Source organism: Anabrus simplex, chromosome 6, assembly GCF_040414725.1.
Source record: "Anabrus simplex isolate iqAnaSimp1 chromosome 6, ASM4041472v1, whole genome shotgun sequence".
In the NCBI taxonomy this organism is placed as follows: Eukaryota; Metazoa; Arthropoda; class Insecta; order Orthoptera; family Tettigoniidae; genus Anabrus; species Anabrus simplex.
Window position 1 is genome coordinate 5,580,040 of NC_090270.1, and position 25,249 is coordinate 5,605,288.

The window sequence follows — 25,249 nt, forward strand, 5'->3', positions numbered from 1 at the left end:
CAAGTGAATATTAGCAAGTCACAGGTAAACAGTACTCAGAATCGACTTTTGAATCACAGTCTGTTACGTACAATTAAAGCACAGTCTGAAACGTTTTCGGTTTCGAAGCACACATCACTGTTCGAAAGTTTCCACAGTTTTAGGTAGTCACACTTTCTAAGCATAGTTCAGGTAATACGAGTTTTGTGAAACACTGTTCGTATGATTCATACTGTTTACACATGAGAATAATGTTTCTGTCAGTCAGAACATGTTATACTTGGTTCAAAATAAAACCTGAAGTTCGAAGCTTATCGGAATATAAAGTGCTAGTTCAGTCCATGTATTACACAGGTAAAATGAATTCAAATGTTTCTAATTATTTATAACACAAATATTAAGGGGATATTTTGTGTTGTTTCACTTCACTGGAGTTAACATTTCATGGAATTGCCATAAAATGTCCTTAAGTTTTACTTATTTGATACCACTGTTCAAAAACAGGTAATATTTGGGAGAAACTGCCCCCACTTGGTTATGGCAAATACTAAGTTCCGAGTTTTTGAAATATCCTATGGTCTGATATGTCACTGTCCAATGTTAAACACTCATTCTAGCACATGCTGAAATTATACTAAGTTCGGTGATTCACCGAAAATATTAGAGTCCGTCTTAGTACACGCCGGATTTTTTCTAAATCCGTAGCACTGCAGACATTTTATAAGTACGACGACTAATTTCCCGTTACGCGACAAAGTTTCGGGTTCGACACCTACACACGGGGACCGTACAATCCGTCATAGTGGAGTTGTAGATTGCAACTAATTATACCTCTCTCATCGTGGGTCTTATATACCTGAAGTCAAGGCTGGCTCTCTGCTTCTGGCGAAAAAATATGTTTCATTTCCACCTCAATATCTTGAAAATCTGTAGGTCGATTTTCTTCAAATTTGGCTAGTTTACATTTAAAATACGGGCTTCACAATGATTTGCTTTATTATTTTGTGGCTGAAAGGGTTTAGCAGATATAAAAGGTTCTAGTACTTTCTGGACTGGGGAGCTGGCTGCACGTGGAGATTACGTCATCAGGCATGCTCCCCGCCTGTGACGTAGCACTCTCCCTCTCATACACATAGCTTGCAGCTGTGTCTAGAATATTCACCTCGCGCGTTGTCTTCAAGTGTCAGTGCCTTCGTGTCGCAAACAAATGCAAATTAAAAATAGAATGTCCCAGGCCGTAGGCATTCCTGGTGCATTTTCCTCCCGCTCTGGACAAAGACAATTCGAAGACATCTGAAAAGTTCATCCCATGAAACCTTCTAATTATGTCTTTTAAAAGAGGAGGACGGTCTATTCCAGTACAAGTATTTCGTTGAGAGTGCGAATATCCAAACATATCCTGATACTGCCGTTTGGCTTACGCTCTATCGCCAGGGGATTGATGTAAGGTGTTACGCAGGGTGAAATTATACCATCTTCTTTCATTTAATGAAAAAGACTCCTGGCTTCTTCTAGGAACTTTTCTGGAATCGGGTAGGGATTCTTCTTATAAGGGGAGTGGTCCGTTACATTTAAGTGATACTCATATATCTTTATCTCTCCCGGTTTATCATTAAATACACGAGAAAATGTGTTGAGGATCTCTTGCTTACACTTCTCCAATTGTAGACTGATTTCTGGGTCTTCAGCTACACTGGTTACGGACATAAAGTACTCTGGACCGACTATGGAATCCTCATTTCCTTCCTCTTTAGGATCACCCTCTCTACTAATTGCTTCGGCTGGTGCTCCCTCGCATTCAGCGGGAGCCTATATTATTGTCACCACCGGCTTCTTCGATACGGGTTCCTATCTCTTGAGCTTCCAAGTCTCCTATATCCACCAGCTGTAGGTCTATAGAATCAGCGTTGTTCACCCTTACGAGATTGGCATCATAGTAAATAGTTCCCTTATGCTTTATCATAAAGTCCGATCCTAAGATTGGGATGAAATTGAGACGAGATACCACCAAAAAGATGTGTTAGAATAATCTTTCATTGATTCGAAATTCCAAAAGAGCCTGCTTTTACATTTTACGCTTATATCAGGAACAATTCCCTTAACTTTAACCTGAGCCACTGGCAGAAGTGGAATGTAAATTTGATTTTTCAATGACTAGATCAATCTATCTAAAACAAGAGACGTTGAGTTCCCGAATCAATAAGAGTAATTACATTCAATTCCCCTACACGTACCGTAATGACAGGTAGTGATCGTAATACTACAGACCTAGGTGATTGTGTATCTTCATATAACAGTTGAGTATCATCAATAAGCAAGTAATTAATAACAGCTGTACAGGTGTTCAGTAGCGCGTCCTCTCCTCGATTTTCAGAAAATCTCCTTATTGTGCTTTTGGAGTTTTTCGCCCCAGTTAAGTTGGTATCAGGTGCCGGTCTACTTTGAGATTCATAGTGTCTTTGATACTCGAGAGAAGTAGCTCCGGGTTCATCTTGAATTCGGTTTTTCTCCTTCACATATTCCCGAGTATCCTTCCACCGTCTCTCTAGCTCTTCTCTCCTTGCATCTTTATATTCTTCTGGAGTTTTCTGCTGTCTTCTCCAAGGATTTCTGGTTCTATAGGGATTCCTATCTTGATTTCGTTGTCTCCGAAATTCTCGAAATCTGTTAGGAGTGGATTGATTATTTCTACTCTCTTCCCTTGGCCTAGGATCATCTCTTTCTTGAGGTTTCACTTCAGTGGAATTAGTACTTATTTCTTTAACTCTGCTATTCTTGGAAGTAGATTGGGTATTTGCGGTGTCCTAATTCACTCCTGGGTTTACTAATATTGGACTTCAATGAATCTCTAAGAAAATGAAAATGAACTAATTTTCTTCATGAAATTTGTAAAGTAAATATCACCTCTAGAATATTCTGGAATAATCTCTTGTAGAGCCTACAGTCTTTCTGTGATAAACACTTCACATTATTATTTGAAAAACCGTCATTCTAAGATGAAATTACTTTAAATTTCCTAAAGTCTGTTTAACTTATCACTTGAAATTAAATTATCACTTCAAAGTAAATAGACACTTGAAATTAGATGAGCACTTGGAGTTAAACTAGCACTTGAAGAGAATAAAGTGCCTGTTCAGGAGGTTCGTAAATGTCAAGTGCTATGAATGGTTTCAAAATAATCACTGCTTTTAACAGATCAAAAGTGCACTCATGTCACCTGAATGTTCATGGCACTGGAACGGGGGAATGCGGTTCTACGAACAGCACCCCCAACTCCTTCGATGTTGTCAGCACCACCTTATACCACGTACCATTTCCAACCCTGTACCACGTGCCATCTCCCACGTCAAATCAGGTGTTATGTTGATATGAGGATTAAACATTCGGTCAAGATTTCTGATGTCACTTAATTGTGAAGACATACGAGAAAGTACAATTGACGATTAATTGTGAGTGTCCAAAATAGCACTACCCGATCAAGTGAATATTAGCAAGTCACTGGTAAACAGTACTCAGAATCGACTTTTGAATCACAGTCTGTTACGTACAATTAAAGCACAGTCTGAAACATTTTCGGTTTCGAAGCACACATCACTGTTCGAATGTTTCCACATTTTTAGGTAGGCACACTTTCTAAGCATAGTTCAGGTAATATGAGTTTTGTGAAACACTGTTTGTATGATTCATACTGTTTACACATGAGAGTAATGTTCCTGTCAGTCGGAACACGTTATACTTGGTTCAAAATAAAACCTGAAGTTCGAAGCTTATCAGAATACAAAGTCCATGTACTACACAGGTAAAATGAATTCAATTGTTTTTAATTATTTATAACACAAATATTAAGGGGATATTATGTGTTGTTTCACTTCACTGGAGTTAACATTTCATGGAATTGCCATAAAATGTCCTTAAGTTTTACTTATTTGATACCACTGTTCAAAAACAGGTAATATTTGGGAGAAACTGCCCCCACTTGGTTACGGCAAATACTAAGTTCTGAGTTTTCGAAATATCCTAAGTTCTGATATGTCACTGTCCAATGTTAAACACTCATTCTAGCACATGCTGAAATTATACTAAGTTCGGTGATTCACCGAAAATATTAGAGTTCAACTTAGCACATGCCGGGTTTTTTCTAAATCCGTAGCAGTGCAGAAATTTTATAAGTACGGCGACTAACTTCGGGTAACGCGACAAAGTTTCAGGTTCGACAGCTGCACACGGCGGCCGTACAATCCGTCATAATCGAGCTGTAGATTGCAACTGATTATACCTCTCTCGTCGTGGCTCTTATATACCTGCTTCCGGCGAAAAAATATGTTTCCTTTCCACCTCAATATCTTGAAAATCTGTAGGTCGATTTTCTTGAAATTTGGCTAGTTTACATTTAAAATAGGGCTTTCATGATGATGTGTTTTATTCTTTTGTAGCAGAAAGGGTTTAGCAGAGATAAAAATGTTCTAGTACTTTCTGGACTGGTGAGCTGGCTGCACGTGGAGATTACGTCATCCGGCATGCTCCCGCCTGTGACGTAGCACTCTCCCTCTCACACACATAGCTTGCAGCTGTGTCTAGAATATTCACCTCGCGCGCTGCCTTCAAGTGCTAGCGCCTTCCTGTCGCAAATAAATTACAAATTAAACATATAATATGTCAGGCCGTAGGCATTTTTGGTATAATATATTAGATCAAATGAATAGGCAATATTATATTATAAATAACTCCAGAAGGACAGATGGTCCCTAGTATCTTCATGAAAGATATTCCTTACATATTTATATAAATTTATATTTATATAAATCTGACACTCATGTTAGAATATGGTTGATTAGTTATGTTTTATGGTTAATTCGGATCGAAGATTAATTTGATAATTGATACAATGATGAGTAATGACAGATTTTAAGAATGAATATTACCATATATTTTTGGTAACAAGAAAATCTTATAATTCTCCCGACGCACATAATATGTTCTGATAATCCAGAGCCAAGCATAAAAAAGGAATATTGATCCTAAGTTATCAGAAGAAAGGAAACGAGTTATGATGCTGATAATATGATATGTTTTATACATAATTCAAACAACTTAACATTATCCTTGACTTTCCAAGTGAATTAGTACCTATTTAAAGAAATTTTAATTTTAATTTATGTATTTTCTTGATTTGAATGATGATGTGAAAGCGAGTTACAGGTTCATTTCAATTTCAATAATTTTGACTATACATAACCAACATATCAATGATCAATATTTATGCTGTCGAAGCAGATTCAATTAATTCAGTGTAAGGTAATAATATTTCCTTAATTTCATTTCCTTTTTCTCAACTTTCAAACTTGAATAAATGATTATAGTTAACACATACTGGATGTGCTTCTTATCAACTGGATATTAGATAGATTTACAATTAAGGCGTCAAATAGATCATATTATCGTATAGCCAACTATTCGTAGGATGGAGACGTCCATCGTCAAGGCTGGCAAATGAGGCGTTTATTTAAGAAGCCGTCCTCTTTTCGGAACTCATACATACATAACCATCGAACCCTGAGAGTAAGCTGAGAGGACGTCGGTCTCTTTACGTGTATGTCAGACTTCTCCTGAGCATTTCTTTATAATATTAAGAAATAAATACATTTCAAACTCATTTCAACTCGTTCGAGTTTTAAAGTCGTGTATAGGACAATATCTAATGAGAGATAGGGAAGTGATCGAGGTCACAGAGGATTGTGGTGACAGACGCAAAACAGTCTGCAATGATCGTGAGACGAAGCTTAGCTAAGGATTTCACACAGAGTATCAGGAGTGTCACCGCGCAGCTGACCGTGCCACGCTCTAGTCGCGTGCAAAGTTCAACAAAAGCTGGATTGTTTGGCACTGTCACTGCTGGAGCTTCCCGACGGAGTGAAGTTCTCTTAGGAAAATGGCAGGCTCTACGGCTGAACACAGGACAACATTTCACAGCCATGTTCATTTCCGTGCGTATAAAATAATATTTTGTGTGATTCTTTTCTTGAGTGGATTTCCCTACTTGCGCTGACATCGCGGTTTCTTTCGCTGTCGGCATGAATGATATTCTTTGGATCTTACCTTGAAGACTGAAATTAATGTGTCACGAAATATAAGGGATGACATTTTCTTCAACTGAACGGCCTTGCCTTTGAAAGCGAATATGCAGAAAGTTCAGTGTAAGGTAAAGTCCTACGTATACATGGCGTTCGCGGTTCAAGTGTGATCCCAATGTTAGCCGCAGGAGTAATGTTGATTTCTTAAAGGGCTGACGCTCCTCACGGCCATGAATACGCAGTGTTATGCCATCTGTACCGTGCGGCTGTCAGTTTACAGTGGGTTCGAACCCCACTGAGGATGCCTTTCCGTGCTTTTCCATTTTACACCAGGCAAATGCTGGCGATGTGCCTTAATTATGGTCAGTGTTACTTCCTTTCCTATCCCATGGTCGCCATAAGACCTGTCTGTGTCCGTGCGGTTGAAAGCGAATTGTAAACAAACAACAAATTATTCTACACACTTTTTCAGTTCTCACTTTCCGTTCGAGGAAGCCATTTTAAATATCTTAAACCAATTGGATCATAATAGACTGAAACCATAAGCGAGTGTCATGTTTGAACTTGTAATCACTTTTAAAAACAGCGATGATGATGATGATGATGATAATAATAATAATAATAATATTAATAATAATAATAATAATAATAATAATAATAATAATAATAATAATAATAATGTTATTTGCTCTATGTCCCACTAATTACTTTTACGGTTTGCGGAGACGCCGAGGTGCCAGAATTTTTCCCATGGTAGTTCTTCCATGTGCCGGTAAATCTATCTATAAGAGGCTGATATATTTGACCACTGCACTGAGCCAGGAAGGAACCTGCGAACTTAGGCACAGAAAGCCAGCGTCTCAACCGGCGATGACAATATTTTGTCTACTTTGCCCCAAAATCTCGCTCATTCGCTTCGTGCGAGAGAGGATATTTTCGGTCGTTGGGGAGAATTATACCAAGTCGCACAAAATGTAGCGAAATTTACGTGGCGCCATCCTAGAAGTATATTATTATAGGACTTAACAAGAACAGTATATTGATTTCGTGTTACTTAACTGCTGTTCAGCAAGTTCTCTTTTATCAAGCATTTCTCCTCTATTTCTAATTTTTTGGGCTTTTTTCTACTGCAGTGAAGGATCGCAACTGTACTGTTCTGTGGATGTTGATATGATTCAAAATTGTCAAGTCCTCTATTAACATTGATGGATGGAGCGGAGCAGCTGCGATGACGATGGAGGAATTGTAATTGTTACCAGGGAGTTGGGTCACGCGACGTAGCATTTTACCAGATAAGATGTCAGTATTTCCTTTTACCTTCAACACCTCCTGAGACCTACCTGGGGCAGACATATACAAACGAAGAGTGTGACGAGCGATAGTTTGTTACCTTATCAAGCACATTTCAGTAAGTTGTATTGATAACAGGACACAAGTTGGTTCAAACACAGGTAGGATATCGAGCAACTGTGACATCTAGTGATAAAAACGGAACGCGACACGCCAGAAGCCCGTATGGTGTGGAGCCCTAACTTTTATCTTCCCACTAACAACATCCTGCGTGTACCTGCTTACAAATTGGTGATTACCGGTTAGTGTTCGGAATTTACGTGTGTTGTTGAATGGGTCATCAGTCCATAGACTGGTTTGATGCCACCCTACACTGTGCTACTGCATCCTACATCTACTCTAATCTGTTGGTGTACCGTAGCGTTCTTACCGCCCACACTCCCTGAACAAGATTTCTCATTCTTCCCTCACCAAGTCGATTCATAAGTCTGCACCCATCTGAGTACACGGGAATACCTAGTAGAGTTTGTAAAATTTGCTTATCAAAGTAAAGTGGTTGTATGTTTCGTTGCAGTGTCTGGAGCAAGCATCCACCTGGTCGCGCTGTTCATGTGCATCGTGTGTGTGTTCTACACGAGCCTGGTAAGTGCAAGGTAAAACAAGTTGGCCGTGCGGTTAGGGGCGCGCAGCTATGAGCTTGGGGTTGGAACCCCACTGTCGACAGCCCTCAAGATGGTTTGTCGTGGTTTCCACATTTTCACACCAGGCAAATGCTGGGGCTGTACCTTAATTAAGGCCACGGCCGCTTCCTTTCCAGTCCTAGTCCTTCACTGTCCCATCGTCACCATTAGACCTATTTGTGTCGGTGCGACGTAAAACAAAAAAAATAAGATATCCAGTTCATTTCTTCTTTGTTCAATTTATTCTTCCATGACGAACTGTTGGTAATTGCCATGGCACAGAACCCTCAAATGAGTTGAATTATTTTTTGAAATTTTCCTCCGAATAAGTTGCAAATGCAGAGCGTACTTCGGCCAACAATTTCATCCTTGATGAGATTATGTAAGTAGTTGAATTCAATATTTTTATCAGCCTGAAGTACATCTGAAATTTTTCTGGACACTCATTTATCTCCCTTACTAAATTGTGGTATTCACCGCAAATTCCTCTCATGCACCCACGGTCGTTTGCGACGCACAGTAGGCCTACTCATGGCAACAGAAACATCACAGGCAATTAAAAGATCATCAGAATCCGATGAATTGGATGTACTATCGTAGCTTGCCATCGGACGAAGTATGCTGTGATGTGTGAATGTGAGGACAGTGTGTCTTCACGCCGCATGCAGTGACATCAACCTCCCCTCCAAGCTGACTCAGCTCAGAGATGGTTCACGTGAAGTGAAAGCAATGTGTTTCCGCCTTTAATCGAACCTATGTCCTACAGATTCTCACGCACCCATATCAATTCAATTAACATTTCTTCCATATCCTAAAAGAAACTGCTTCTATTCGCACTTCACGTCGCCAGATATGTGCAAGAGCAGAAAATTGTGCTCCGTGTGAAGAGGGCTGTCACCAGATTCTACGTCACAATGACATCAGCCGACGTCAACAGCCGTGATATGAGTGCAGTGTGGAAAAGGCATAGCCACTGCCTTCGTGATGTCCAGGCCGTACTGTAAAGAGCGCGGGAAAGCAATCAGCTGATCGTAAGGGGGGGAAGTTTAGCACATGAGTTAGTAGAGTTAAACATAGATTTTAGCAGTTTTATTGAAATTTTTAGCGATGGCTGCATGTTCACTCAGATATAATGTTCGAATAAGTCGTCTTCGACTGCATTATTAAGTGGAAAGTCGTTAATTAGTGAAGAAAACTTAGTGTGAGCGTGTATTTATGTGAAGTCATAGGTTAAGAAGATCGTTCTTCAGTGTTTTAATTTTGTAGTTTATTTGTGTAAAGTTATATTTATAGTGTAAAATTAATTGAGTTAGTGAATTCTGTGTTTTATTATTAACCACGAATTGTATGTACTTGAATTAAGATGATCAGTGAGGGAAATCACCATGCCTAAGAGTTGTTGTGTGCCTGGCTGAAAAGCCAATTATAAACAAGGAGAGTACACTCCGGTATTTGTGTTTCCTTCTGATGAAGAACGAGTTAAGTTATGGAAGAAGGCTATTCCTAGGGAGAATTGAATAGTTAATCACAACACAGTTGTGTGTATCAAACACTTTCCTGAAAATCACATCCTGAGAGAAATAAGAGTGTCCCGTCCAGATGGTGAGTTAATTTTTTTATTATGTCATAAACGTGGGTAACATTAGGTAGGCCCTAAATTTTTTTGTAATCAGACCTACGGCTTATCTGAATTCGGTGTATTTGAACATGCAAGTCGTATTTATGAGTATCACCGAGCTCGATAGCTGCAGTCAATTAAGTGCGGCCAGTATCCAGTATTCGGGAGACAGTGGGTTCGAACCCCACTGTCTTCAGCCCTAAAGATGGTTTTCCGTGGTTTCCCATTTTCACGCCAGGCAAATGTTGGGGCTATACCTTAATTAAGGCCACGGCCGCTTGCCATTCCTAGACCTTTCCTGTCCCATCGTCGCCGTAAGACCTATCTGTGTCGGTGCGACGAAAAGCAAATAGCAAATAGCAAATAATAATAATAATAATAATAATAATAATAATAATAATAATAATAATAATAATAATAATAATAATTTATGAGTATCAAACAGCAGTGTGATTTATGCAAATCTTATCTTCTGACAGATTCAGATCTTATTTATGAATTACCTCCAGAAGTAAGATATCTGAATTTCCTAAATCGAGGGGCTTAAAGTATCCATCAGACATGTCAACAGAACTTGGAATTGAGGTGTACAAAGTATTTTGTGTGTTAGTGTCAGGTATTTCTAAATTCAGACAATCCTAAGTGTGTCACAAAATCCTTGGCTTTGGAGTCAATGCAGTTGGCAGATTCTCTAGTCATTTGTGACTGCGGGAAGAAATTGGAAGACCTGGCCGGACAGTGTAGGCCTATATATATATTTGGGTGAATATATTTTTAAATAACTTTTCCAAAATTCACACCGACTTGTGTATTCAACAAAGTGCTTCAAAGAGAGCAGACCTACTCCATACTGGTGTAACTTCCTGTAAGAGGTCCAGGAAAGCTGCAGTGTTCATAGAGTGGAAACAGTGAGGGACAGAAATAATTTATATTTGTAATAAATAGTAATGGTAATTGGCTGCATGTTTTCTGTCAGTGTGTATGATATGAATGTTCCAGTTGACCAGAAAATGGATAAAATAGCAACAATATGTCTCAAAGTGTTAGGCTGTACTCACGCAAACGAACGTATATACGCGAGAAATAGAACGTTACGGGGAAGGATATGCATTGCATGTCAGAATTAACAAATATTTGAGGATAGGTTTTGGTTTTATAAGGTGTTAAACAGTTCTTTAAGTAATTTAAACGAGTGTGTTATTCAAGCGGAGTGTAAGCGTATCGCCTTCAAGCGTGACGTCATCAGAGGTACAGTACGAAGGCAGTGGCATAGCACATCTTTCTTGACGATACGCGTGAACTCACGTGAAGTGACAGCAAGTCTCATGTTACCGTGGTAACGTGCTGTGCATTTCACAGCGCGAGCTGCGGAGCGGAAGTGGCGCATCCAGACGACCTCGAACCATAGCGAAGCACATTTGTATTGCCCGAAGGAACAGGTGTAAAACTGTGTCAGTTTGAGCAAACAGTAAAATACAGGTATGTTCTCTTAACTGTAGTTCTCGTTACATTACTTTCAATCAATCAATCAATTAATACGGATCTGCATTAATGCCTGTCGCCCAGGTGGCAGATATCTCATCTGTTGTTTTCGAGCCTTTTCTAATGATTTCAAAGAAATTAGAAATTTATAAACATCTCCCGTGGTAAGTTGTTCCAATCTCTAACTCCCCTCCCTATAAACGAATATTTGCCACATTCGTCCCCTTAATTCCAGCTTTATCTTCATATTGTGATCTTTCCTACTTTTAAAGACACCACCAAACATACCACTTAGTTGAGCATAGAGGCGCATGGCTGTGAGCTTGCATCCGAGAGATCTTGGGATCGAGCCCCACTGTCGGCAGCCCTGAAGATGGTTTTCCGTGGTTTCCCATTTTAACACCAGGCAAATGCTGGGGCTGTACCTTAATTAAGGCCACGGCCGCTTCCTTCCAACTCCGAGGCCCTTCATATCCCATCGTCGCCATAAGACCTATCTGTGTCGGTGCCACGCAAGGCAACTAGCAGCAGCACTTAGTTGAGCAGCTGGTCTCCTTTTCCCCAAGTCTTCCCAGCTAAAACTTTGCAACATTTTTGTAACGTTACTCTTTTGTCGGAAATCACAGAAACAAATCGAGCTGTTTTCCTTTGGATGTTTTCCAGTTCTTGAATCAAGTAATCCTGGTGAGGGTCCCGTACACTGGAACCATACTCTAGTTGGGGTCTTACCAGAGACTTATATGCCCTTCACTTTACATTTTAGAGCATCCCCTAAACACCATCACAACCATGTTATTTACAATCCCATTTATGTACCAACCCCAATGAAGATATTTCCTTATATTAACACCTAGGTACTTACAATGATCTCCAAAAGGAACTTTCACCCCCTCAACGCAGTAAATGAAACTGAGAGAATTTTCCCTATTTGTGAAACTCACAACCTGATTTTTAAGGCGGAAACACATAAATCAGTAAATGTGGCACGAGGCATGGTACAAAATAGGAAAAGAATTTAGATTACCGGTACTAGTTTTAATAGGCATTCATTTGTTGAAAACAGTCCACAATTGTGCTTATGATTGTTATCCCAATAATAATAATAATAATAATAATAATAATAATAATAATAATAATAATAATAATAATAATAATAATAATAATAATAAAATGAAATGGCGTATCTAGTTATAATTGGCATTCAGTTGTTGAAAACAGTCCACAATTGTGCCTATGACTGTTATCCCAATAATAATAATAATAATAATAATAATAATAATAATAATAATAATAATAATAATAATAATAATAATAATAATAATAATACCGAGCTCGATAGCTGCAGTCGCCTAAGTGCGGCCAGTACCCTGTAATCGCGAGATAGTGGGTTCGAACCCCACTGTCGGCAGCGCTGAACATGGTTTTCCGTGGTTTCCCATTTTCACACCCGGCTGTGCCTTAATTAAAGCCACGGCCGTTTCCTTCCCACTCCTAGGGCTTTCCTATCCCATCGTCGCCGTAAGATATATCTGTATCGGTGTAAATAATAATAATAATAATAATAATAATAATAATAATAATAATAATAATAATAATAATAATAATAATAATAATAAATGAAATGGCGTACGGCTTTTAGTGTTGGGAGTGTCCGAGGACAAGAGACAAGTTCGGCTCGCCAGGTGCAAGTCTTTTGATTTGACGCTCGTAGGCGACGTGCGCGTCGTGATGAGGATGAAATTATGATGAAGGCGCATGCACCTAGCCCCCGTGCTAATGAAATTAACCAATGATGGTTAAAATTCCCGACCCTGCCGGGAATCGAACCCGGGACCCCTGTGATCAAAGGCCAGCACGCTAACCATTTAGCTACGGAGCAGTACATAATAATGATAAATTAAGTCCTACACAAATTACAAATACAAATTATCCTGTTGAAATAGAGATCAGCAGGCGAGTTGGCCGCGCGGTTAGAGTCGCGCAAGAAAAGGCTAGGAAAACAACAGATAGGGAATCTGCCACCTGGGCGACTGCCCTAAATGCAGATCAGTATTGATTGATTGACTATGAGTTTGCATCCGGGAGATAGTGGGTTCGAACCCCACTGTCGGCAGCCCTGAAGATGGTTTTCCGTGGTTTCCCATTTTCACAGCAGGTAAATGCTGGGGCTGTACCTTAATTAAGGCCACGGCCGCTTCGTTCCCACTCGCAGTCCTTCCCTATCCCATCGTCACCATAAGACCTATCTCTGTCGGTGCGACGTGAAAAAAAAAAAAGATATCCAGTTCATTTCTTCTTTGTTCAATTTATTCTTCCTTGACGAACTGTTGGTAATTGCCATGGCACAGAACCCTCAAATGAGTTGAATTATTTTTTTAATTTTCCCATATCTGAAATGCTTGTGTAGGATTCCTCCGAATAAGTTGCAAATGCAGAGCATACTTCGGCCAACAATTTCATCCTTGGATGAGGTTATGTAAGAATTTATTGCAGCCAGATGGCCATATAATGGTATACAACAATAGGTTTCAAGGTTACAAAGTAACCATGAAGTACTGTCACACTACGTACTGCGATTCACAGATGCTCGAGGCGGTTTAGTCTTAGCTATAGTCAACTATGCTCTTTTCCCTTTTACTACACAATGCTATATGGTATTTGTCGCATGGCTTCTCACACAGAGAACATGTAAGAGATTATGTAAGTAGTTGAATTCACTTTTTTATCAGCTTGAAGTACATCTGAAATTTTTCTGGACACCCATTTATCTCCCTTACTAAATTGTGGTATTCACCGCAAATTCCTCTCATGCACCCACGGTCGTTTGCGACGCACAGTAGGCCTACTCATGGCAACAGAAACATCACAGGCAATTAAAAGATCATCAGAATCCGATGAATTGGATGTACTATCGTAGCTTGCTGTGATGTGTGAATGTGAGGACAGTCTTCACGCCGCATGCAGTGACATCAACCAAGCTGACTCAGCTCAGAGATGGTTCATCCCACTGTCCAGCTCACATTTCGCAGTTGCTCACAATCTTGAAACTTATTTACTATTCTATACAGAATAACAATATCCGCAAGAAGCCTTTATACGACCGTTGCTGCAGTCATTCATCATCGCCGAGGCAAAACTACTGGGCATAAAGAAATGAAATTTTGAGGATACATTTATATTACAATGTAGGTGCGCGCTAACGGACGATTTTTGGATATTCCGTCGCTAAGGGGGTGAAAAGGGGGGTGAAATTTTGAAATGAGTGTATCTATATCTCAAGACTTTAATTGTTCACAGATGTAAAAATTGGTACTTAGAATCTCATTTAAAAATTAAAAAACACGTATTTTTTGTTTTCGGAAATTCCCAATAGGAGGGGTGAAAAGGGGTGAAAAAAGGGTTGCATGCCTTTAATGAGGATACTTATATCTCAGAAACTGAAGATACTACACACCTGAAAATTGGTATTTGGGATCACATTTAAAAATAAAGAAATCCGTATTTTTTGTTTTTCTAAAATCCAATTAATGCGGGTTAATCGGGAGTGACAAAATGGGGTGAATTTTTAGAAAGATTATAACTACAGTATATCTCAGAAACGTAAAATGATGCAGACGTAGAAATTGGTATTTTGAATCTTTTGTAAAAGTAAAGAAACATAGGTGATTTGTTTTTGGAAACTCTACTTAAGGGGAACTTAAAAGAGGGTGTAATTTTAAAATCTTTTCTACAGCATATCCCGAAAACTTAACATATTACAGAAGTGAAAAATGATATTTTTATCTCCATTACAAACAAAGAAACATGTAACTTTTTGTTTTCTTTAAAAGCACTTGAGGGGGGTGTAAAAGTGACTGTTAATTGGGTTAAATTCATTTAATTAGGATACTGATATCTCAAAAACTAAAGATGTTACAGACGTGAAATTTGGTATTTGAAATCTCCTTAAAAAATAAAGAAATACGTAGTTTTTCTTTTCGAAAATACCCTTAAAGGGGGCAGAGAAATGGAAAAATTGCTTGAAATATTTGTATGAAGATACCATCATCTCAAACACAAAATATTTTTCAGGCGTGAAAATTGATATTTGGATCTCCTTTAAAACGAAGGAAAACGCGTTTTGAGGGGGAAATCATCTTGATGGCGGGGGTGAAAAGGAGTTAAAATCCTTTTATGAGGACACATATCTCAAAAACTGAAGTTGTTAGAGTCTTGTAATTGGTATTTTGAAGATCGTTTACCATTAAAGAAAGAAGTATTTTTTTGCCCTAATATTCACTTAGGAAGGGAGTGTGAAAGGAAGTGATAAACGTGAATTATTTTTATGGGGATACTCATATATCAAAAGTGAAGGTAACAAGCGTGAACTTTGGCATTGGGAATCTCCTATAAATATGAAAAGACCCGCCACCTTTTCCTTGGTGGGGGGGTCAATCAACTTAACAGCGGTGGCGGTGAAAAAGGAGTTGAGACCAATTAATTTTACTCTTCATAATGTACTTATTATGATCATAAACCGACAATTTTTAATCTTACCTAGATTCGTCTTCAAGTGCCATTTTTCTTTTGGGAAACTTATAGTTAGATGACAGTAGATTCCCTTAGCATATAAATGAAAATGTAAACACATTTGAAATGAACGATAGGAATGTTATCGACCGTGCAATTGTTCACCTCTATAATAAAGTCATTAATTCATATTGCAGGAAATCCCGCACACTTGCCTACTCGTAGCAGTGGTGCTGGTCATATTCTTAGCAATGACAATGGCTGCAGATGTAATTTACCACCAAGTAGCGGTTTTGCATCTTGCTGTGGCGTCCAGAACATAATTAATAATAATAATAATAATAATAATAATCATAATAATAATAATAATAATAATAATAATGATAATAATAACTTAAATTCAACAATACACTCACCCGAATACTACTACTACTAATAATAATAATATTAATATTAATAATAATGTTCTGGTCCTTTGTGAAGATGTGCGGACCGCGCTGGAAACAGTTCGTGGCCGGGTAATGACTACGAATGCAGTCTGGGCGCGGGTTCAGTACCGCCAAGGCACCCAAGACGACACCACGCCGGATCTCCTCTAGAATTTGATCCATATTAAAAATGCTTGTAGGAAAAGATGGTAAACATTTAGGGACCCAACTGATGGGGTGGAATACCTGTATATGTATATTTGTAGGCATATCTTGTGCGTCGGAAACACGTTAGTCTAATTTGCGACGGCTTCCTGAAAGCACACACGCAGTTTCCTTACGATGCGTGGAAAGACTGTACGAGTGGGTAGCGTTGTAGCTGCACTCACTTTTTCTCCCGTCAGTGGAAGCCAGTATTACCAGAAGGTCTGGTCCTCCGCGCGGCATCTGTAGTAACATCCCGTCTAGTAACGAACCTTACGTAATAGCGGCGTACGAAATGGCGCACGAAATTTTTGCTCGCTTAAAACTGGAAATTCTTCGTCCACTCCTTTCAATGGCAGTGGTAAATTGTGTGTCCTATGACACGCGCATTACTCAAATTGGATTTTTTCTCTGTTGGAGCGTCCGACTTCTCTCTTTTTTCCCGGCGATGTCTTCAATTTTCTGACAGTTGGTACACCAGTTTTTCTCTGCAATCTCACCACTGTGGGGTGGAGGACGTGGAACTGCTTGCCACGTTATGTGCTACGAGTCCCCGGCTCTTCAGATAAAGTTCAGTCCTTCCCACTGCTACGGATATGTTGCTCCAGTAGGTTGCAATGCACGTGTCGCTGTATGTTGTCCGCTTGTCATCGGTATCTGACGGTTACAGGCACTCAGCAGTATACACAAGACAGGACACCTACCTGGCATAGTGTGGTACGTTACAATGCACCTTATATTCATAAGCCTTATTTTGGGGGTTGCGAGTGATTGCGAAATGGTGTACTTCTCTCGCTTGTTCATCCAAGAATGTTCCGTGTTCTGTTCGCAGAGCTGTTGATCCCGCACTGAACTACAACATGGTAACATTGCACCTCCATTAGCCTAGCCTTGCACCTCGTTTACAGGAGAGCTTTCTGAAGCTCTAATTCAACTGTTGAATAGAGGTACATTGAACATAATGTATTGTGTGTATCGCAGGGAGGCCTCAAAGCGGTCGTGTGGACAGATGTCATTCAAGCGGTCACCATGTTCGCTGCTGTGATCCTGATCGTTGTCAAGGGAACCATCGACAATGGTGGACTGAGCGTAGTGTGGCAGAGGAACGCGCGGAGCGGGCGCATCGAGCCTCCCATGTACGTAAACTAGCACAAGTACCCGTTCTATCAGAAACTGGCTTTAGTTACTCATACTAATGGTGTGACTGACTTCATTAGATATTTATATCACTGGTGTATTTACTTAAGTACGTAGAAATTATTTGTCATGTTTGGAATTATAGTGTATCTTCTTCTTCTTTTCTTCATGGGGACCTCTAAATATTAGTTCCTAATTAGCGTCGACCTCTAAGATCTTTTGCTACCATACTTTTCCTTCATTCCCACCTAGATATAACTGCTCCCTTCACAAAGCTGCAGGTTTACTGTAAGTATACTTCCGCCAGATAGTACCACAAATATAAATATTATTGAATGTATTTGTTTGATCCGACATTTCGTAACTATTACAAATGATCAAGGAAATACGCGATGCATAAAAGAAACTACTATAATTATCGAGAATTATAATTCTCAGGGCTTATCACACATGTCGCACATCATATAATGAATCTGAGTATAAATGTGTACAATATACAGGTTGTTTACATGGTTACAATAGTCGTAAAAGTGGACCAAAATATCGGCACTAATACCATCAGTGATCCTACTACTCCATAATTTGATAGAAAATACTTTAAACTATAGGTAACAGACTCCGCAAAATGCCGAAACCTAAGCCAGTACGTAAAAACGGAGGTCCGTCGGCAACCGCTGGTAGCTGTACTACGGAGACCTCCGGGGCTATTATTTTTATACTTCACTCCCTTTCCATCTTCGTCCAAAGGAGTGCTATGAGCGTCTTACACAACAGTTTACTTTTTCCAGATAGTAAGTCATTTGTGTATCAATTTGGGCTGGCAGCTATGCCCAAACGTACATGCATAATCTCGCTGCTGTAGAATCCTGGAGCTGACGTTGCCATGGTTACGGCCGTTCGTTTCTTTATCCGATTCCTAGAGCGAGGGTAGTGTGGTTCCAATATCTCCAAAACGGTTGGTTTTAGGGCCTTAAAACATGCTTTTCAGGCTCGAAGGGTTTACCGAGTTTTGTTCTTTGCGTCAAGGGGCTTAAAATGAGCTTTGTCTCGTTTTTGTACGACAAATTCGATTTCGCCTATATTAGCCTATTTTTAATAATTTTATATCTCCCCCGTCGCCCCCCTCGAATTGTTTTGAAAATAAAATACAGCCCATGTAACTCACTGGCAATGCAGCTTTCTATAGGTGAAGTAATTTTTAAAATCGGTTGAGTAGTTTTTGAGTCTATCCGTTACAAACAAACAAATTTTTCCTCTTTATAATATTAGTATAGAAGTATAGATTATATCCCTACACATACGGTTACCGCCAAGAAGGGCATCCAGCCGTAAAATAGGGTCAAATCCACATGTGTGACACAGTTCGCACCCGCAACCTCACAGGTGTGGGTAAAGCGATAGAAGAAGAAGGTACTCGTCTTAAAAATTCACCCGCTTTTTTATTCTTTTCACCCCCTTAAGTGGATTTTCCAAAAAGAGTGTGTTCATTTTTAAAGGAGATTCCAAGTACCAATTTTAAAGTCTGTAACATCTTCATTTTTTGAGATATATGTATCCTCATATAAATAATTCAACTCCTTCCTCACTTCTTTTCACACCCCCACCCGTTAAGTGGATTTTCTGAAAACGAATATTAGTGTTCTTTTATTTTTAAATATCAATTTTCATGTCTGTAACATGTTGGGTTTTTGTGATTTATTGTAGATAATTTCGCTGCTGTAGAATCCTGGATCTGACGTTGCCATGGTTACGGCCGTTCGTTTCTTTATCCGTTTCCTAGAGCAGGGGTAGTGTAGTGCCAATATCTCCGTAACGGTTGGTTTTAGGGCCTTAAAACATGGTTTTCGGGCCCGTAGGGCTTAGCGAGTTTTTTTCTTTGCGTCAAGAGGATTAAATTGAGCTTTGTCTCGTCCTTATACGACAAATTCGATAATTTGCCTATATTAGCCTATTATTTTTATATCCCCCCGTGCCCCCCACCACGAATTGTTTTGAAAATAAAGTACAGCCCATGTTACTCACTGGCAATGTAGCTTTATATAGATGGAGTAATTTTTAAAATCGGTTCAGTAGTTTTTGAGTCTATTCGTTACAAACAAACAAATTTTTCCTTTTTATAATATTAGTATAGATAAAAAGCATATATCCGCCGGAGCATGTTAAATGTTTATTTTTTAAAGTTATCATTGTACGTTCTTCTCCCCGGCCGTAGTATCACTCACAGGCATGTCCTTGTTCTCGAGGTGGTTTTACGATCCTTGGGTCTGGGATGATGTTCATCACGTACCGGCGGAGTTGTTTTTCCTCCGGTTTCGCACCGATAATGTTGATACACACTCGACCAATCAGCGCATCAGGCTTCTGCTCCTTGTCATACAGGACTGTGCTGAATAGTCTCGCTTTAAGTTTTATGGGCTTCTTTGGAAGTAGTTCAGAAAATCGAACTCATTTTCAGAATCAAACCGTGTTTGAGGAGAATCTAAGTGATGTCAGAGGGCTGCACTGTAAGGTAGAATTTGGATGAAGGAGTGGGGTGATTCGTCGCTACTACAGCACTATGACACTTGCTACGCCTCTGTATCTTGTTCAACATCACTTTCAAGACATCGGTATGAAATTTAACATGATAGTGGAGGTATTCATTTTTTATTAACTGCCTACTGTTCTTTGGAACAAGTGCACGAACGTTTGTGAAAATTGCAGCACCGTGAAAGAACGACCTCAATGAATGCAAACTTGGTGGATGTGTGCCAGCAACAAGTTATTAGAGATATGGAGTAGTCAGTGCCTCGTCGACATCAAAGTGAGTGAGTTCGAAAAAGGAGGAGTGATCAATCTCCGTGACAGTGATTCGTGTGTGGCAGCTGTACGCAGTGTGAACACAGCTCTCTTGTCGGCATGGCCATCGCCTCAGACTGCAATGGGCACGTGAACGTCATTACTGGCGTGCTCAGTGTCCTACAACGCTGGCCGAAGCTACCGTTGTCAAGTGGGGCGCCATCAGACGATCTCCCCAGGTCCTCCCTCTCCTTCAGACAACTCCACATGCCACATTGCCCGGCTCAATGTGGCGAAAAACGTGCAAGATTTCTTCGAAGAACGACGGGTACCATTGCTTCCCTGGCCTGCACGTTCGCCTGACATGTTGCCCATCGTATATATATACATACAGGTAAACCCCGTTATACGCGGATTCGTTATCCGCGATTTCGCGTATACGCGATTTTGGTTTTAAGTCTAGTGCTGCCATCTGTCAACAGTACATGGAAGCTGTAATGACTTAAGGCAGGTACTGACATGAGTGCCAAACTCTAACGTACACTGCGTTGCGCGCCAAGGTTAAACGGGGCAAGCGCATCTCTATGCGCATCTTCTATCGTGTTTGTCGAGACGTGAATCGTCAGTTCCGGTCAGCGGAGCTATGAAGCTGTACAGACAGATTTCGTATTTAAAACGCCAGGTCGAAGGAACAGCATGTACCAAAGACGTATTCGTAAGAAACAAAGTTAGAAGTTTTAGATCGCTATGAGAAAGTTTAATGACAGCTTTCGGACTTTGCGAATCCACTGCGAGAATTATTCGTGACAATGCGGAATCAATTCCAAAGATTGCTGTGACCAAATCTCGCTCGGAAGCAGTGGAAAGAATGGACTGGATTTAGCACTGCTACCAACAACACATGCCTCTCTCGGTATCTGATATTCAAGCTAAAGCCAAGAACTTGAATGTAGAGTTTAGTTTATTATTGTATGTTTCAATAAAAAAAATTTTGGGTTATAAAGTTGACAGTAAAGTGAGTTTCAGAAACATGATAATGTTTCTTTTTTAAACTAAGAATCTTCACTATTTTAAACTTAATATCTGAGTAAACGGAAACCTCACCCTATATTTTACATATAAAATGACTCTCGATTTACGCGAATTCGGTATGGGCGGCAATTCCGCGGAACGTAAATATCGCGTATAACGAGGATATAAAGTAACTTGTCCTGACTGACTGACTGACTGACTGACTGACTGACTGACTGACTGACTGACTGACTGACTGACTGACTGACTGACTGACTGACTGACTGACTGACTGATTCAACATCGCCGAGCCAAAACTACTGGACATAAAGAAATGAAATTTTGAGGATTCATTTGTATTACAATGTAGGTGGTCGCTAAGGGAGGATTTTTGGATATTCCGTGGCTAACGGGGTGAAAAGGGGGAAGAATATTTAAAATGAGTGTATCTATATCTCAAAACTTTAAAAGTTTAAAGATGTAAAAATTGGTGTATAGGATCTCCTTTAAAAATAAAGAAACGCGTGTTTCTTTGTTTTCGGAAAATCCCAATAGGAGGGGTGAAAAAGGGTGAAAAAAGGGCTGAATGCCTTTAATGAGGATACTTATATCTAAGAAACTGAAGACAACACAGACCTGAAATTTGGTATTTGGGATCTCCTTTAAAAATAAACAAACACGTATTGTTTGTTTTTAGAAAAAACAATTAATGGGGGGTGAAAAGGCAGGTGAGTTTTTAAAATGAGTGTATCTGTATCTCAAAACTTTAAAAGTTTACAGATGTAAAAATTGGTATTTAGAGTCTCCTTTAAAATTAAAGAAACGCGTATTATTTGTTTATCGAAAATCGCACTAGGAAGGGTGAAAAATGGCTGAATGCCTTTAATAATTAATAATAATAATAATAATAAGAAGAAGAAGATGAAGAAGAAGAAGATGAAGAAGAAGAAGAAGAATGTTATTTGCTTTATGCCCCGCTAACTATTCTTTTACGGTTCTCGGAGACGCCGAGGTGTCGGAATTTAGTCCCACAGGAGTTCTTTTACGTGCCAGTAAATCTACCGACACGAGGCTGACGTATTTGAGCATCTTCAAATACCACCGGACTGAGCCAGGATCGAACCTGCGAAGTTAGCGTCAGAAGGCCAGTGCCTCAACCGTCTGAGCCACTCAGCCCGGCGTTGAATGCCTTTAATGAGGATACTTATATCTAAGTAACTGAAGATATTATAGACCTGAAAATTGGTATTTGGTTTTAAAAAAATAAAGAAACATGTGTTCTTTTTTGTTTTTGGAAAACCCAATTAATGGGGGTTAAACAGGAGTGACAAACTGGCGTGAATTTTTGGAAAGACTCTATCTACAGTATATCTCAGAAACGTAAAGTGTTAGAGACATAAAACTTGGTATTTGGAATCTCCTGTAAAAAAGTAAAGGAACATAGGTGATTTGGTTTTGGAACCTCCACTTAAGGGAAACTAAAAAAAAAATCAGGTGAAATTTTAAAATGATCATTTCTACAGTATATCTCAAAATTTTAACATGTTACCGAAGCGAAAAATGGTGTCTTTTATCTCTATAAAAATAAAGAAACATGTATTTTTTGTTTTCTGAAATGCCACTTGGATGGGGGGGGGGAGTAAAAGTAACTGAAAATGGGGTTGAATCTTTTAATTAGGATACTGATATCTCAAAAACTGAAGGTGTTACAGACGTGAAATTTGGTATTAGTAATCTCCTTTAAAAGTAAAGAAATACGTAGTATTTGTTTTCTGAAATCCACTTAAAGTGGTAGTGGTGGGGGGGGGGGGGACATTGAAAAATTAGTTGAATTTTTTTTTTTTTTTTTTTTTTTTTTTTTGCTATTTGCTTTACGTCGCGCCGACACAGATAGGTCTTATGGCGACGATGGGAAAGGAAAGGCCTAAAAAGTGGAAGGAAGCGGCCGTGGCCTTAATTAAGGTACAGGCCCGGCATTTGACTGGTGTGAAAATGGGAAACCACGGAAAACCATCTTTAGGGGTGCCGACAGTGGGGCTCGAACCCACTATCTCCCGATTACTGTATGCTGGCCGCACTTAACCGACTTCAGCTATCGAGCTCGGTTAGTTGAATTATTTGTATGTGGATACTATTATCTGAAAAACGATTTTGCAGACGTGAAAATTCGTATTTAGATCTCCTTTAGAAAACAAAGAACAACGCGTTTTTGGCGGAAAATCATCTTGGAGTGGCGGTGGGGTGAAAAAAGAGTTGAGACCTATTGATTTTACTGTTCATTATGCCCTTATTGTGATCATAAATTGATAATTTTTAATCTTACCTGGGTTCGTCTTCAAGAGCCATTTTTCCTTCGGAGAACTTAAAGTTAGATTACAGTAGATTCTCCTAGCATATAAATACAAATATAAACACATTTGAAATGAACGATAGGAATGATATTGACCGTGAAATTGTTCACCTCTATAATAAAGTCAATAATGCACGGAAGTATATCATTCATGTTGCAAGAAATCCCGTACACTTGCCTAGTCGTAACAATGGTGCTAGTCACATTGTTAGCAATGACAATGGCAGCATATATAATTTACCGCCAAGTAGTGGTCTTGCATCTTTCTGTGGGGTCCAGAACATAATTAATAATAATAATAATAATAATAATAATAATAATAATAATAATAATAATTGTTATCTTCAGAGTATAGAGCTTGTTTTAATTGATTTCAGGACATAATTTTATTTCATATTATTGCCCTAAGTGCCTCCATGCAGGAATTTGCTACAATTGCTCCATAGATAAATTAATAAGAGTGTATTTTGGTTGCTAACCTTGCCCTAACAACCACCCAGTCGCTAAATTTTCTTGGTCTCCATAGATACTACCAACTAGATATATAACTCCACTCTTCCATTGAGGCGTTTCTAAGGCAATAGATCTTTGCCTACTGCTGGGAGCCATCTTGGTGGTCTGCGATAATTCAATAATAAACTTAAGAGAACATCAACTACCCGTACGGATTAACAACCCTTACGATGAGAGTGAATCAAACATCAGTGATTCACTCGCCCCGGGCTCATGCCCCCCCCCAGCTAAAATCAACCATGAATGTAGCATGATGGAAACAACAGCAACAAAGCAACTACCTCAGGCCCGAGCTGACAACAGCAAAGGTAAACCTGGTCATTCGGATTCTGGGGGACCAGGACATCATTGTGGGAAGAGTCGGAGCTTCCCAAAACTTCTCAAAGCTAAGGAAACCAAATTCATTGTTACACTAAACGCACAAACGCTGACCAAAATAGGGAAACTCAAGACAGTCATAGATACTTGTGACAGATTTAGGATCCTGATACAAGAAACACGATGTCGCGACTCCGATCATTTTGACTCCTGTGGTTACCGCTTCTACAAGGGGAAGCCAGCAACCAAAAGTGCCAAATAGCAACCTGTATGTGTTGGGAACTGGATTCCTAGTACACAACAGTATCCACCTTGAGAACGCCTCCCCTTGCTCACAGTTAAATGCGCCAATAAAGCCCATACACTAATTAATGCACACGCTCAAGTCAACAGTGAACCTGACAAAAACAAGGTTCAAAAATTTTGGTCACAACTCGAACGGGCACTTACCAAGATCCCTCAGCATCATGTAAAATTCCTCCTTGGAGATTTTGCGCAAATTGGCAGAGAAAGAGAACACAGGCATATCACTGGATGTTTCTCAGCACACAAAAAGACTAACGCAAATGTACACCGTTTAATCAACGTATTTGGAATGGCAAACCTCCAGCTGATGTCCACACACTTTAAGAAACCTCCAAAAAAATGTCCACAAGGAAATCTCCAATCAGTCACCTAGGCAAATACCAGATCGACCATGTAGCAATTACCAGAAAATTTTCCCCAGAAATTATGAACATCAGGGTACGCAAAGGTTATGTAGAGTCAGACCACCACCTCTCACAAATCAAAATCCATTTCAAACTCAATCGAAGGAAATACCAAAAACCTACAATCCCAAGCACTGACCCAGGTTATCTGCAAGAACATGCACATGAGTT

At 39.5% G+C, this 25,249-nt stretch overlaps 1 protein-coding gene across 1 annotated transcript in view; it reads left to right on the forward strand.

The window, feature by feature from the left end:
* The window catches only part of LOC136876044 (sodium-coupled monocarboxylate transporter 1), a 126,406-nt gene that overhangs the window by 15,816 nt on the left and 85,341 nt on the right, over nucleotides 1-25,249 (forward strand). Inside the window, exons 5-6 of the mRNA XM_067149663.2 lie at nucleotides 7,915-7,982; nucleotides 17,243-17,397. Coding sequence (XP_067005764.2) covers nucleotides 7,915-7,982; nucleotides 17,243-17,397 — 223 coding nt within the window. The remainder of the gene's footprint in view (nucleotides 1-7,914; nucleotides 7,983-17,242; nucleotides 17,398-25,249) is intronic.